This window comes from Motacilla alba, chromosome 8, assembly GCF_015832195.1.
Source record: "Motacilla alba alba isolate MOTALB_02 chromosome 8, Motacilla_alba_V1.0_pri, whole genome shotgun sequence".
NCBI lineage: Eukaryota > Metazoa > Chordata > Aves > Passeriformes > Motacillidae > Motacilla > Motacilla alba.
In genome coordinates, this window is record NC_052023.1 from 11,633,077 (window position 1) to 11,648,374 (window position 15,298).

Genomic DNA, 15,298 nt, shown 5'->3' on the forward strand with positions numbered 1-15,298 from the left:
GCAGGAGCCTGAAGAGAGAGGCCTTCCACGCCATGGCTTTCCATGGCACGGCCTTGGAGCGGGGGCAGAAACAGCCGCCTGCATGCAGGAGCTGGGCCAGGCAGCGCCTGCACCTGCAGAGCGGCGCAGGCAGAGCTCTGGGGCTCTAAACTGGAGCTGCACGCTGGCCAGAGAAAGCAGGAGGCTGGAGGAGCCATTCCTGCCAGGAGGACACCCCCAGCATTCCCCTGGTTAGTGCCCTTCCCCTCCTGCCGCTCTCTCCCTCAGCTCCTGTGGGCAGGATGGGGCCAGTGCAGGTGGGAGCTCCTCGTTATTCCCCTCACGGTGGTGCAGTGAACATTACTTTGCTACGATTTGTTGCAGCTGTCAAACTGAACAAGTACTGAGTGAAATACCCTTTTCCACAGGCGGTTTCATGGTTTTTCCTTAACATGCTAATGGTGTTTTAGGAACAGGTTCTCCTCTGTTAGAGATTTCACACTGTTGTGACTCCTTCGACTTCAATGCATTTTTTAGTCAGCACTGTAGTTGTATCAGAAGGGAAGTGTATGACTTGTTCTACTGTAGATAATTTCTCTACCAAAAAAAAAATTAAAAATGCAAAACAGTCAGCGTCATCAATTTCCTCCCATTTTATTGGTGGATATGGTTTGACAATTGGAAGGGTTTTGTTCTTTTCTAATTCTTGTTATTTTTTTGCCTCACATAGGTGGGCCTGGTTCTGGCAAAGGTACCCTATGTGAACAGTTAGCCAAGAAATACGGATTTACTCACCTGTCCACTAGTGACCTTCTCCAAAATGAATTATCGTCATTATCAGAGAGAAGTAAATTGATCAAAGATATTGTGGAATGTGGTGAACCTGTGCCAGGCGTGAGTGATGGTTTTATTTGGGGTTCTAATGGTTTAAACAAAGGCAGTGGTAGGTATATTGTCTAAAACAGTGAAATAGATACTGGAGCTGATGGTTCCCATTTCAGTAAAATTAATCTGTAACCTCAGGGAAACATTTCCTCTTTGCCAAATCCGTGGCACTTGTTTCCCTTTTCAGTGCCAGTATTTCTTTATGTTTCACATAGGCAATAAATCAGACATGAAATACAGTGAGACAGATGCATTGAAAAATGTAAGTGTAAGTACAGGAAACAGAAACTTTATGTCCTTTTTATAGCATAACATTTCAGATTCAGAGCTGGTCCTCCTGGCAGCTATTTTAAATTACAGTACCTGCAGCAGTTCCCTGCAGAGCTGGCTGACATCCCAGAGTAGCTGGACTGCAGCTTAATGGAGATTGTGAAGGCAGAAGGTGTTGTTCTCAGCTGGACCTGACTTTTACATGCCAGGTCCACAGTCCCAACTCTTGGTGGGTCTTCAGCAACTGCAGCTAGGTCAGAGGATGTGTTTGTTAATGAAAGATACTGGGAAATGTTGCTCAGGGGAAACTAAAAGCTGTGCTCAGGCTTGATTTTGATTGCTTTGCTCTTCAGTGTGTTTGGTCAGATGGGGTCACTTTCCATGTAATATAATTATACCAGTGACATAGCAAAATGCAATCAGACTGGAAAATGCTGCAACAGTACTCTAGAGTTTCACAGGTATTAACATTCATTTTGAAACTATGAAATATTCTGAGCTATCTGGAGGGCACTTAGGGAAATCCTGGGTGGATTGCAACATCAGATTTGTGTGGCACAGCTGGTCCTGAGAGAATAAAAAGCAGGGTGCCCTGCTACCTGCAGGACAAGAAAAACACCTGCATTCACAGGACCCATTTACAGCCAAACAGGGCCATTTTCAAGGGTGTAAGACTAAAGTTAGTGCAACAAACAAAAGTATCAATCTTTCTTTTTAATTAACCAACTAATTCCCTCTCTTTTCTATTCAGGGTATTGTTCTGGAGCTACTGAAGGAAGCCATGGTTTCCAAGCTAGGGGACACAAAAGGATTCCTGATTGATGGGTATCCCCAAGAGCTGAAAGATGCAGAAGAGTTTGAGAGCAAGGTGACCATACAACTGTAACGCTGTTATAACTCCTGTAATTCTGGTGCTGCTTCAGTCCCTCTCTTCAGCTGATTGCAGCAGGGACGTGTAAAAAGCCAATCCAGCAGAGCTGTGCTGCTGATCACTGAAATTTTGGCACCCCAGCAGTGTAGCAAATCTAGCTGTTGCCCTTACCTACAAGGAATCTAGAATACAAGGAGAAGTAAAGGCTGATTTTCTCTAAATCTAATGTAGACCAGAAACAATTCACATTTAGGGGAAAACATCATTTTAGAACCAGTTTTCTGGTTCTAGTAGATAGTGCTGTACTTCTCATGAAAATCTGATCAAGCACTATCTGATGTAGGATCATAAAAGTATGTATCTTCACAGTTAATATTTATTACCAGTAAGCCAGCTCTGCTAAAGCTTGCTGTCACTTGCAACAGCCAAACACAGATTTAATTTTTGTGGTGAGTAACAGGTGGCACAGCCATAAAAAGAGCGTTCTGCAAGTGCCTGCGTGGCAGTTCCGAGAGCTCTCGATTTCCTCAGTATGTGCTAAGACCTCGTGAGAAGCCTCAGCCGTGCATTTCTCAGTCTGCAGGAAATACTCTGTCTAAGCCTGTGAATGAATCTGCCAGGGTTTGGGAGAAAAGAAGTGGTGAATTAGGGATAATAGTTAGTATATGCTACATCATAGTGCACTCTGAAGATGTCCCAAACAGGTTTATAAGGTAATAAAACTTTAATGAATCCCCTGTTTTCTTGCTGAGCTTTTAGCTGCTTTATTTGTTTAGTTGATTACCATAAATGCTTAGCAAGATTGAGGCATCAGAAGCCAGACAAAATAATGAGCAATGGGATTTGCCATAGAAGCCATTCACAGAAATGTGGACTTATTAGTCCTTTTAATAAAATGCTGTAGATTATTAAAAAGATGCTTGACATGTCTCTCCTTTTGTCTCTAAGGAGGAACTATTTCAGCAGTGCTGTTTCTCTGGCAGGCATACATGTTGGTGTCCTGTGGACACTCCTCTATTATGAAGTGAGATTTAGAGATTGGAGTGTCCTGCACTGAGGTATTGCAGGCAGATAAGTCCTAATGCATCCCGTGCTGAAGCAGAGCTCCTTAAGTTCCCTCAAAGCAGCGAAAGATCCCGTAGTCCTGGACTGCATTTGGCATTTGGAGTAAAAGACAAGGACTTTAGGTGACTTTAAGTTTTGAACATCCTAAGTCCCCCCTGTTGTGCCTTGTATCCACTTTCCACAGGCTGGCTGTCAACTGCTCAGTGAGACTGTGAAGTTTTTTTCAATGAGTCGTTTTTGAGATAATGCTTTGCAGTTTTTTCCAAAGGGTGATGAGAAGTTCTTAAATTATAACTGAATGAAAAGAGGTGCACATCAGGCCTTACTAATTAATGGCAGCAAAGAACAGATGAATAATGCTACATATCTACATGATATGTGAAAAGCTTTATAATTGTTTACAAAGATCTGTTCTATTTAGAAGACATCAAGAATAATGCTTATGTTTCAGAGCTTGAAACAGAATGAGCTATGTAGAAACAACTGATTCTCCAACCAGTCTTACTCAATTCCCTTCTGTGATGCAATTGTATTTTTACCCAGCCATAATTCTACAGAAGCACAAAACTCTGTTCCCTCCTCAGTCTTTCTACAAGGTGAAAAAACACTTTTAAATTATATATTCCACAGCACCAGGTGGGAATACCCAGTGAGATAGAGTAAAGACCCAAAACAGTAGACTTGTTTGGTATGTATTATTTAAGCTAAATTGTGTCAGGAAAATCATAATTTAGCTTAAAGTACCAAAAATTGCTGTAATACCTGATAAGGGCATTAGTTTCACTTTTTGTGGGTTTTAGTTTGGAAGTAAGATATTTTTGTAATGGTTTGAATTCCAGATAGCAATACTGACACTTCTAAGAAAATCGTGTACATTTTTCAAAAGCAAATCAGACTGAGTGTATCAAGCAAGATACTATTATCTGATCCTGTCAGTCAGTAGACTCCTTCATATCCTCAGTGTAAGGTGATGATATGAGCATAACTGATAAAAGGCATTATTTCCCATTTACTTTATTATAATTTAGAACAGACCATGGAATTCCTCGTGTAAAACTGGGAGGAAATAACTTCTTACCATCCTAATCCAGTTATAAAAAAAGCGTATTTGTTTAAATCATTGATTAAGCCCACATCTTTTTTTAAATTCTCTATGTCTCTTACACTATTAAAACTGCCTTGTTGGCTTTTTTAGGCTTTTTTAATCCCCAAACTCAGCACTGCTACAACTAATAGCATTAATGTTTTCTGTGTGGAAAAAACGGGTAGATAAAAGCCTGTCATTGAACTGTCTGACATAATCCTTTGGCTTCAGCTTCTCTTAGAAAGTCATTAAGGGTAGTAGAAAGGTCAACACAATCCAGACACCCTCAGTCAAATGCAGAAGGCCTGACATGAAATATTTACCTTTAGAATATTTCTTCCTTTGAGGGGTCAACAAAGATAACAATTACAATTTCCATATATTGGTCATTTAGACTTTCTTTACTGTAGTAGCCATGGTAAAAATATGATTTTGTAAAAATATGATTTTGTCACTAGTGTGAAGAGCAGTCATCTTTTTCCAAGATTTCTCACTTTTTCCTAAAAAGTGTTTTCCAGATCCCTGCTGGAAAGGGAAGTGAACAACGAAAAGACTGAGGGTGTCATTGAAGGATTAAATACACAACTGCATGGAAAAGTTAACTTTTTTTCCCCACTAATCCTATAACCCCTTTATTTTGCTTGAGACAGTGTAATTTATGGCTTTGGACTCAGCCCAGCAGGTTTTACTCATACAAAATCTTGTGTCAGAGAGTACTGTGCCTGAGCAGGGTGCATGACAGTGCATTCCAAGATTTATGCTAAATGACATACATATTTTTCAGTATTTCAGGGAAAGAATGATGAGGATTTGTGTTTAGAACTTTTGGCTCTCTCTTCTGAAGTACCATAAAGAACATTTTGCTCCTTCTTGCCATTTCTTTTTTTTCCATAATATACTGCAATATCTATGATCAAATGTAGAAAGAGATGATTATTCATTACCTTTTCCAGGTCTAAGAATTAAAAATAAATAAATCTGTATTTATTTTTATTAGAGAAAAGGACAGGCTGTCCCTTATGATTAGTTTGGCACTAATCAATCAGCATTAAATGACCAGCCTTCCCACAGAATTTGGAAATTACTTGCCAATTTGAAAATGCAGAGAAATGTATCACATCCTTCCTTTGCAGCATGGGGAGGAATGGTGTGGGTATACTGCAAACAGGGACATAAAATACTGTGTGACATAAAGTAATTCACAGGATGTATTCTTGTGAATATTTGATGGTGTCCCTGAGCCTGTTGTTACTCATTTCCATCTCAAGTGGGTACACTTTTCTGTGAACATTTCCTGCTACTGCATCTTGAAATACTAAGCTAAGTTTACCACTCCCTTTTCACACATTGAACAAAGAAAAGGCTACAAATATAACTGAGTCAAGAATTGCATAAGTCCTGTACTCTTTGCATCAAGCAAATAATGAACTGACACTCTTCAGTCCAAGTAGCCAGAATTTGTCAGATCCTATCTCTTTATCTGTCTGTAGAGCCCAGGCAAGCACAGCCTTGCTCCTCAGTGCTGGCATTCCTTAGTGCTGCTACGATGAGGGGTGGTTGGTAATAAGCATCATTTCCCCACAGACAAATACTATTCACTCAGATTCCTTGGTGACTGTTTTGGTGTTATCCGAACAAAATCTGTTTTGCTGGGCCGGTGCTTTGAATGTTTGTTGTTTTCCTTTGTCTCTAGATTGGGGAACCAAAGCTTGTGCTCTGCCTGGACTGCTCTGCAGAAACCACGAGCAGTCAGAACTCTGAGAACACTGAAACCACTGAGGACAGGATTGAAAGCTACTACCAAGCATCAAACCCTCTGTTTGCATACTATGAAAGCAAGACACAGTTATGCAAGGTAAATACTTGACCTTTTGAATTAAATTATTGCTTTTTACTTCAATTATATGAGCAGTATTTGGAAAACGCTGACATGTCACCATTTATGAACTGTTCCCACACTTTCCAGTTGTTCTCATTTTACAATTCCCTGTTTTGTTTGCAACTTCTGCAAACCTCTGAGTTCCACAGTAGAGTCTGAAAGAATAAAACCACAGATTTATCCTTAGTCAGAGAACATATCCTGAATCAATAACTCATCTGTATAGAATCTCTTATTTAAAATAAATTCTAGAAAGCTTTTCTTTAAGGAAAAAAATGATTAATTACTATATTAGGATTTATTACAATATAAGGACTTTCAGAATTAGGATGAAAGATTATGTTAATCCAAAGCCCTTTAGTAAAATTTTCAAAACTGACAGTGTATATCCTGAAATAAAACAGACCTTCATACAAGAGAGATCTTTTTGCTGGAGTAAATAACATAGTTATATTAATTTCAATGAATTGCCTCAGTTTACACCTGCTCAGGATGTGATGTTTTAAGCATTCTTTTTATTCTATAATCAATACTTCAAGAGAAGCAAGAAAAAATGCACTTAGCTGGCACATCTGCAGACTTATTTACATGGGATTCTGGGACCTTTTTTCTTTGTTTCTCTGCTCTGTCATGGCCAACTGTCCCTTAGTTCAGCTACAAAAAGATCTAGTCCTACTGCTCTGTCTTGTCCTAAAAGAGGAAGAATCCAAAAACAGTTTCTGGAAATATTATAGGATCTATTTTTTTCTAGAGGCTGTAGCAAACATGCAAATCACCTGCCCCAAACTTTTCTCCTTTGCAAAGTTCCCAAAAGAGAAATGTGCAGCTAATTTATGCACCAATATCCTGACCTGAGGACAGGGTAAATGACACAATGCTGAGAAAAATGATAGTCAAAGGAAGAGTTCTGATTTGTGGCCTTTCCTGACCCCAACAGTAAGTGCACATAAGACAAAGTCTACGTGTCAGAAAAAAATTCCTGCTTACTTTTCATCTTTTTGGCTTACAAAGGATTATGTGGTTTATTTGTTTTTTCTTTGAGAAGCTATCTTGCCAAAATTGCAAGGATGTGCCTAACTAAGAATTCAGTACAATACACAATACACCAACACAGCACAATGCCAAGGAAAACAGAGCTCTCCGTCTCACTATCCTATTCCAGGGAGCTGTGCCTACCACAGCGTTTCCCTTTTTGAAGCATCAGGGAAGTGACAGCCCCAAAGAGAGTGAAACTGTACTTAATATTTTCACACAGATTTTGCAGTCATGGTCTGCTTCATTTCACATGACATGGACTTTCTTTGCCCTTCCTTACTGCTTCTGCTGCAAGTTCCTGCTCCATCCCCTATGTAGTGGCAAAACATGCAGTCCTTTCTTGAAAGCTGGTAGCTCATTAGGTCCTCAAGGAACCTGCCAAATTTAGGGTCACAGCTGGATATGTGATTTGTACTTGTACCGTTAGTTTTGGGGAAGCTGACATTGCGTGTTTGCATCTTAGAAAATACCCGTGCTTTGCTTGACCAGTGCCTGCACTGCTTTTCTTACAGTGTCTGCACATTGTCTAAACTTGCTTCTGGTGAATGTTTTGTTTACAATATATCCATCTTCCAGGTGGAACCATTGAGTATGAAAGCTCTGTAAAATCAGCTGCATAAACATTATTGTGGAAAATGTCTTTTAAAACTGAATATGTTTAGGCTACATGTGTTGAAGAAAGCAGAGGGTCAAGGGGAAGTTTGCAATTCCCAGGGCATGGGGTTAGTTCCTTATTTATAGCAACAGATTTTACACGCTTCCAAGCATTGACATTAGCAGCCACTGGGTGTTCTCTGATGATGAAAGGAAATTCAGGTGGAAAGCAGAAAAACTGACAATAATAACTTCTGATCAAATATAGACAATATAACTTCTGACTGCATTTTTTTTTTTTTTTTTGGTGCAGACTAGGCTAAAACAGTCTTTGGTTTTTGTTTTTTTATTTGTAATATCATGCACACAGAAGACTGAGACTTCACCTAGAGGCAGTCTAAGATGTTTAATATTTTTCTTTCCCATTTTAATGAAAACATCACATATTTTCAGTGCTGGGGATTTGTTCATTCTTAAGTGGGTTTATCACTCTTCAACACTGACCAAAGCTGGCTGAAGATGTTAGTGCTGCCATGGAGATGCTGCTGCCTCTATAACTCTGTTTCCTGAAAGAACTGTGTCTGTGTTTCTTATCTATTTCAGACAAAGCCACCAGTTAATTTACCAGTTGATTTGAAGGCCCCTTAAAATAAATTCTCATCTGTATTCCTGGATTTATTTTAAATGACCCATGGACCTCCCTGTAACTACAGATCAGAGGCTAGTGTACTCTTTCTTAGGCAAAGGTGGTGGGATCCAATAGCTTCAGGGAAGCGATGCCTTCATGAAGGTGCTGTTTGGAGACCCAAATCAATCTGTGATCCCAGGATAAGCAATGACCAAAGGATCTGAAGAGAAGCTGTTTAAGAGAGGAAGAGAACAAGAGTCTTAAAGAATCCTTGATTCCTGGCTAGGTTTGGTTTTTCAACAGAAGCAGCTTTTCAGTGAAAGGCCCACGTGAGCTTTATGTCCCTTGAGATTGCAGCAATGCACTTTCCTAAGCATGCAGAGGTGTGGGTGTTGAGATTCTAGAGGAACATTGGAGTCTAAATCCTGCTAACTTCCACAAAGATTTGGCATTCAACTTTTCTAGCCAGCTTACTGCAGCGTGTGGCTAAGGACCACTAAATTCTAGGTATTAATTGTGTAAGTAATCATGTTTTATAGGGCTTGACTGTAGCACCCAGCTCTCCACCTGGCCACAGAAAAGAAAATCAGAAATAGATTTTTTTGACAAGAAAATGGGGTTAGCATACTGGTGTAATTTAATTTCTCCTGTTTAAAATCTAAATTTAGGACTGGACAGAATTTCCCACAGACTGGGAACAGCACATGACAACAGTGGGATGTATTTAACTTGTCCTATCCACTCCAAAGGTTTTCAGTCCTGAAACAGGCTGATTAAATATGCAAATGTGAAGTTCAGTTCTGGGCAGAAGGCCAGCAAAAGGTCTGGTGTGGGAATTAGATGTTGGCTGCGCACTCAGCAGAGGAGGAGCAGATCTGTCACACCACATCAAGGCGTGGTGAGAGTACAGTGTCAAATGAGCTTTCTTACTCTGCACACTGGAACACAGTAAGAAATGCTTTACTCCATTTGGAACAGGCTTTAAGGCATGCTTGGATGGAGCCTGATAAACAACCAGTGCAGACAGAAAAACTCAGCTCTGACCTGGCTTCCTCTGCGCTCATTGGGAATTCTCTCCCTGCTTTACTTGCACAGTAGAGACAAAGGTGTATGGTTGTAACAGCATTTCCACTTTAATCCTTGAGGATTTTAAGTCTTTCCCCAACCTGGAGTGATAATGCATAGGTGCACATAATATGATATGTGGAACTGGAACATTTTTCCATTCTGCTGACCTCTGAACAAGAGCAGTGACCTGGTGAAGCTGACAAAAGATCAGGACTGTGTTGGAAATTTCCCTTTGTGTTTCTGCTCAGTAGTGGAGGCTTGAGGCATGCATGGACAGAGGGTGAAGGCTGTGGGTGCAGATTAATCACCTGTGAACCTGACAGGAATAAACAACAGCAATCCTTCCAGCACCCTGCTGAGATGAAGAGCTGTGTACGTATTTGCAAGGGAAGATGAACTGACTGAAGAATGAAGGGCAAAGGCAACAGTGTCCTCACTTTCCTGCTGAGGCATTAAGTTTCTAAATTGTGTTCTGGAAGGTAAAGTAGTTGAGACTAACAAGTTAGAAATTTTTTTTTTTTAATTTCATGTTTTGGGGATTTAATATCCCATAATTTCTTTTGTAGTCAGTTCCAGAACACCCACTTAAGGAGCTGCAAGTGGCTGCTTTTCAGTAAAGGCCTGTACTGGAAATGCAAGGGCTGAAAGCAGTGCTCTCAAAAACACTGCCTGCAAGCTGTGGGAATCAGGTGCTTCAGATAAATGACATTAAATGAAATGAAACAAAATTCATTGTAGTACTAGTAAGCAGGTAGACACTGTTGGTTTTAAATCTATTTCTCAGTGAGTTCCAAGGCAGCTGGACAGAAAAGTGCATCAGAAAATTTAGTAGACACCTACTTGTGTTTTGACATGGCTAAATGTAAATCCCTTTGAATATATGGCTCTCTCTCAACTGAGAAGAAAGAGAGGGGGTAAAAAAGACTTTTTTTAATATCTGACTCATCCTTTAAAGCTTTTTTGAAGTGACAGTATGTAGGAGGGTAGTAAGTAAAAGAGAAGAGCAATGCCTTGGTAGTCAAGCAAGACAGCCCTGATCCTACCTAGCTAACATGAGACACCTGGTAGGTGTCTTACGTACAAGTTTCCTATTCAAAGCCTGAGGAAAAGGGCATGAGTATAACAAATAGGCTGAGCAGGGCAGAGCAGAGGGTGCCCAAAAACTTTGACTCTTTCAGATCACATGCTATGAAAGCTTAGCCTAAAAAATCCAACAGGAGTTAGTTTTTTTCTGTGCTTATTTCCTTTCATTATTTTTTTCTCAGTGCTGTTCTACTATTTCTTTCTAAAATCACTTGCAGTCACATTTTCCATAACCATTATGAAAGAACATGTGACCATCCACCCTCTCCCAGTCTTCCGTTTGTGAGCCTTCCCTTGCTGATGCCATTCTAGGTGCGTGTGGGGAGGAGCAACCTCCCCCTTTCCAGAAGGGGTAATCAATGGTAATAGTGAGAGCAGTTATGTGGTTTATTTCCATCTTTTGAAAAGTTCTCAGAGACCCATTAACCCTGATAGATAAGGATGTGGGGAACAAAGGAATGAGTGATTCTCTATTCCTCCCTTGGAGCTTTGTGGCCCATTAGATGAGAAACCGATCTAGAAAGATACATCAGAAGCATTAGCAGGGGATCATGGATAAAACACAGCAGAAAATGCATGTCTGATATGAATAGGTCTCGGGGCAGTGTCTTTCAGTGGGTTTACACAGCTTGATCCATTGCTGTGAGAGCCTGGTCCTGCACAGTCTCAGAGAGATTTTCTAACACACTCTAGTGACGAAGACATAAATGTTAGTGACAACACAGCTGAGCTTGACTGACCTTCAGTAAGAAGCTTCTAACTACTGAGTTCATTCCAGAGTCTGTCTGTCCTCAGCCATCCTCTCTACAGGCAGTCAGGTTCTTCTCAGTGGCAGTATATGTTTAGAGCTCTAAATCTCAAAACCTACAACAAAGGTAGATTTGTTGACAGAAAACTTAATTGGTTGATTTTAATGATAAAAGGAGCAATATTGTACTATAGGGATGGTTACTCCAGTAATTTTTCATATGAGCTCATTAAATTTCTCTGTATTTGAAGTTACCAAAAGCCTTAGCTGCATTTCAAAACTGTGGAAAACTGTATATTGATCTTGTTTTATGAGAAGTCAGCCTTAACCAGCCTTGAAAACAGGCCTAATTTATGAGGTTTGTTAGAATCTGAGGAAGAGAAATACACAGTTTTTTCTCTGGAGCCACTGAGAGTGTTGTTGAATTACTGTAGTACTAGGTGTGAATTATTGGCACATTAGGTTAGTTTTGTGCCACAATGTTAAGTTAGTTTTATGAATCGGGCCTTTGTTATTTAGGAGGCCAGCATGGGAAGCACTGGGGCTGTCATTAGTCAGGCCCATCCATATTTTATTGCTGCTGTTAGGAAGTCAGCATTCCAGCCCATCATAAGGGGTGGCAGTTTCCATGCTTGCAGAACTAATTCTTCATCACAGCTCCCTAGATCTAGACCCGAGTGGCAGTCCCAGTTCTAAAGAGGTCACCAAAAAGCCAGTGGCAATCAGCTGTGCTGATAAGATTAGATCACTTAGACAGTGCAAAAGTATTTATCAAGTAAAAAGATAATAATAATACATATTAAGATGAGAGCTTTTAAATGGCGGTGGCCTTCATCCTGCATGCAGTATATTTCCTGTGGGATAGCCATATGAAAATAGTGTCTTGGCAGTCGAGACAGGCCAAACAAGGTGTTTTATAGCAGCTGAGATGGGAGTTGCTGGTTTTGTTTTAACTGGAGCAGACAGACATTTGGTTCAGAGTGGTTCATCACCCCCGTTTTCTCTTTGCTGCTAGTAAGTACCCCCAGTTCTAAACACTTCTGAAAGATGTGCAGCCCTTGTGGGAGAGCTGCCCTTTCTAAGGCATCAGCACGTGCCTGCCTCTGCCTCAGCTCTACAAAAAGCAGCAGCAGCAGCAGCATGAAGGGCAGTGAGGGGGCCAAGGCCTGGGAGCTGGCCAGGGTGCCGAGGGCAGCTGAGCTCACACTGTCACACACCCTTGCGGTGGGCCCGAGGGGACAGGGCCCAGCCAGGCACAGCTCCTAAAGGCTGGCCTGGCTGGGTACCCAGTGCTGGAGCTCTGGCTGTGGAATAGGCTGGTGAGATGTGCCAGCACTTCCCACAGGATGCAACAGGGACCGAACTTCGCAGCATCTGCGGATGCCACCAAGAGTGAAACCCAAGCTCTGGAGAGCGCCTGCAGTCCCTGCTGGAGCTCTGCAAGGAGCAGCTGCTGACTCCCACACAAGACTCAGCACCAAGGGACTTAGATGTACATGGACTGCAGTCAGCTGTACAGGAGCTGGCTGCAAGACAACATCATATCTGAGCAGAATTTCTTGGCCTATTTAAAAATACATTTATTTGAATATGAAACTCCTTTAATTCTCCTGCAGACCAGAGATGGCAGAAAGTATTATTATAGGCAGGGATGTCCCCTTCAAACACTACAATTGTCTGGCTTTCTAGTCAGCAACTTGGAGATGAAAATGCAGCAGTTCAGAAAAAGATTGTTTCACAAAGTTGTCATAGGTCCGTTTCATCTTGTGCAAACTTCATGTCATGCACGCATGAAAGACTAAGCACGGAGAAGCAGAGAAGAATCTTGCTTTTGAGTAAAGACCAAATATCTCAGAAGGCATTTGAGGAAAGCAGTAGTCAGCAGAAGCATCTGCATGGAGTACACAGCCAGTGTGAAAGCTGCTTCTGTCACTGCTGTGAGGGCTGAAGACAGCTCTCCTTCCTCAGGTGACACAGCATGGGATGGACATGAAACTCCTTGCTCAAAACAGCTCAGTTCTGCCTCACATTTTCCAGGGAACACAGACAAGTATTACCGGCTGCAAGTGCCATCCTCTGTGCTGAAATGCAGCTCTCTCATCTTCAGCACAGGACTGTAAATTCATCTTGTTTTTGTGAAGTACAGTAATGAAAAATAGCTTAGTCAGAAAAGTCAGTCTTTGGGGTGTTCATGAAAAAAATTGCTTCAATGAGATTTGAGTTCTTATACCACAAAAGCAGTGCTCTTATAAAAGATAGGGGCAAAGGATGTCATAAAACCAGAACCAGTTCACCAAGCTTCCAAATACAAATGCACTGGAATACATTGATTTGCTAAGTTACTGCAGAGTGGCCAAAAGCCAGAGTGCTGTGCAGCCCTTCAGAAGGACCTCGGCAGGTTGGAGTGATGGGCAAAGAGCCCTTGGCAACTGTTCTGCATCAAAGGTGTAACTTTACTTTAAAACATGAGTACTTAAAGCTCCCTCACTTGACTGATCTACTTTGCTACAATCCAGCCTGCAGAACCTTCTTACAGAAATCTGTGGAAACAAAATGAGTAATCTGGTTTATTAAGCTGCTCCTCTACATTAGAATGCTTCTTCCACAAAGAACAACTTTCATTTTATATTAGACCAGCTTTTTGTTGCAGGGTTCAGATTATGAAATAATTCTTTGTAACTTAATCAAAACTGGTTTTTTCGTGCTTCACAGGTTGATGCAGAAGGAGCACAGGAGGATGTTTTCCTGGAAATCTGCAAGACAATTGACTCTTTTCTGAAAAAGGAAGAGGCAGCATTTTTTTCACCAGAAATGCAGTAATGGTGTGTAAGGTGTGTAGACAGCCTTGCCCACGTGCACCCCACAGCCATGATTTGCTGGTCAAAGCAGAGCTGCTTCCTTGAGAGGTATCTGGAATTTGTGCACGTGGCGTGTTGCTCTAGATGAAATCTTAGTTCTGAAAGTACACCCAACAGAAAGTGGTCTGTATGCTAACTCCACTCTGAGAAATGTATTTTGTTTTCTTGGGTGTTTGCTTTTCATGGGTTAAACGCAGCAAGGTGAGCAGCAGCTCTGGTTTTGTATTTCATGGTCACACACATTCCATGGGAAATGGGGCAGTGCCTGGCCAGCAGGGAGCTCTCCACCCACCCCAGTCACTGTCCAGCAGACTGACATTAGGGTTATTGCACACAAGTTTCTCATTGATTATTTTTTTATTAACAGTATTAATTTTTGTGGTGTCACTTAGCTTGTTCTTGGGCTTTAGTGCCTGAAACCTGTTCTCTGTAACATGCAGCTCTAAGAGAGCTGGAATTATTCAAGCTACAAGTTAAGATAACCTTTTCACACATGCCCAGAACACTGTTGCAAGGAGAAAAATTCATTGAAGATACAGCTGAATGTTGTGGAAGTCTGTCACCCCATTATTGGGAAGCAGACACCATTTTTGAGACAGTCTTGTCTTCTGCTGGGAATGTTATGATTTGTAACTGACTTCCCAGTTTTGTGAGCTGAGAATGATTATTGTATTGTATAGTTAAATGTGCAATCCAGTAATGATCCATATCAACAGCACTTGTGCTATTGCTATTAAAGTCCATATGTAAAGTTGGTTATGAGCCAGAACATCTCATGTCATCTTTAAATTACATTTCGGAAGCATTTCAAATGCAAAATTCAGATCATCGTCTGTTGTCTTGTACTGGCATTGCCAAAACTTGGGAAGGTGTGGTGGGGTGGGAAACCAAAAAAACAGGAAAATGTCAGGGATTATTTGATTCATATTGCTTGCACCTTTAGTAAGCCATTTATCTGTAATCTGCAAAAAAGTCTGTAGAAGTGCTATCGTATTTCCATTAGGTTAACTAAAATATTGTGGAGTTTCTTTGGTAATACTGACAGCTAAATAAAAGCTTGTTTGACATTGCTGTAAAGTAACTGCATCCTCTTACTGGAACTACTGGATGAATTTACAGTGGAAGTGGGTTGCATGATTGCTTGTACTGTCAAAGGTGTACTTTATGCAGCAGATTTGCATTTTTAAAGTTACCTTTCTTGTAATGAAGACATAATACAAATAAACATGTACAAAAATGAGGAGTAATGAT

The 15,298-nt window shown here is 40.9% G+C and overlaps 1 protein-coding gene across 1 annotated transcript in view; it reads left to right on the top strand.

The window, feature by feature from the left end:
• The window catches only part of AK5 (adenylate kinase 5), an 82,507-nt gene extending 67,223 nt beyond the window's left edge, over nt 1–15,284 (top strand). Inside the window, exons 11-14 of the mRNA XM_038145047.1 lie at nt 710–873; nt 1,886–2,002; nt 5,848–6,009; nt 13,902–15,284. Of these exons, the coding sequence (XP_038000975.1) occupies nt 710–873; nt 1,886–2,002; nt 5,848–6,009; nt 13,902–14,009 (551 nt within the window). The 3' untranslated portion in view covers nt 14,010–15,284. The remainder of the gene's footprint in view (nt 1–709; nt 874–1,885; nt 2,003–5,847; nt 6,010–13,901) is intronic.
• Nucleotides 15,285–15,298: the final 14 nt, after the last annotated feature.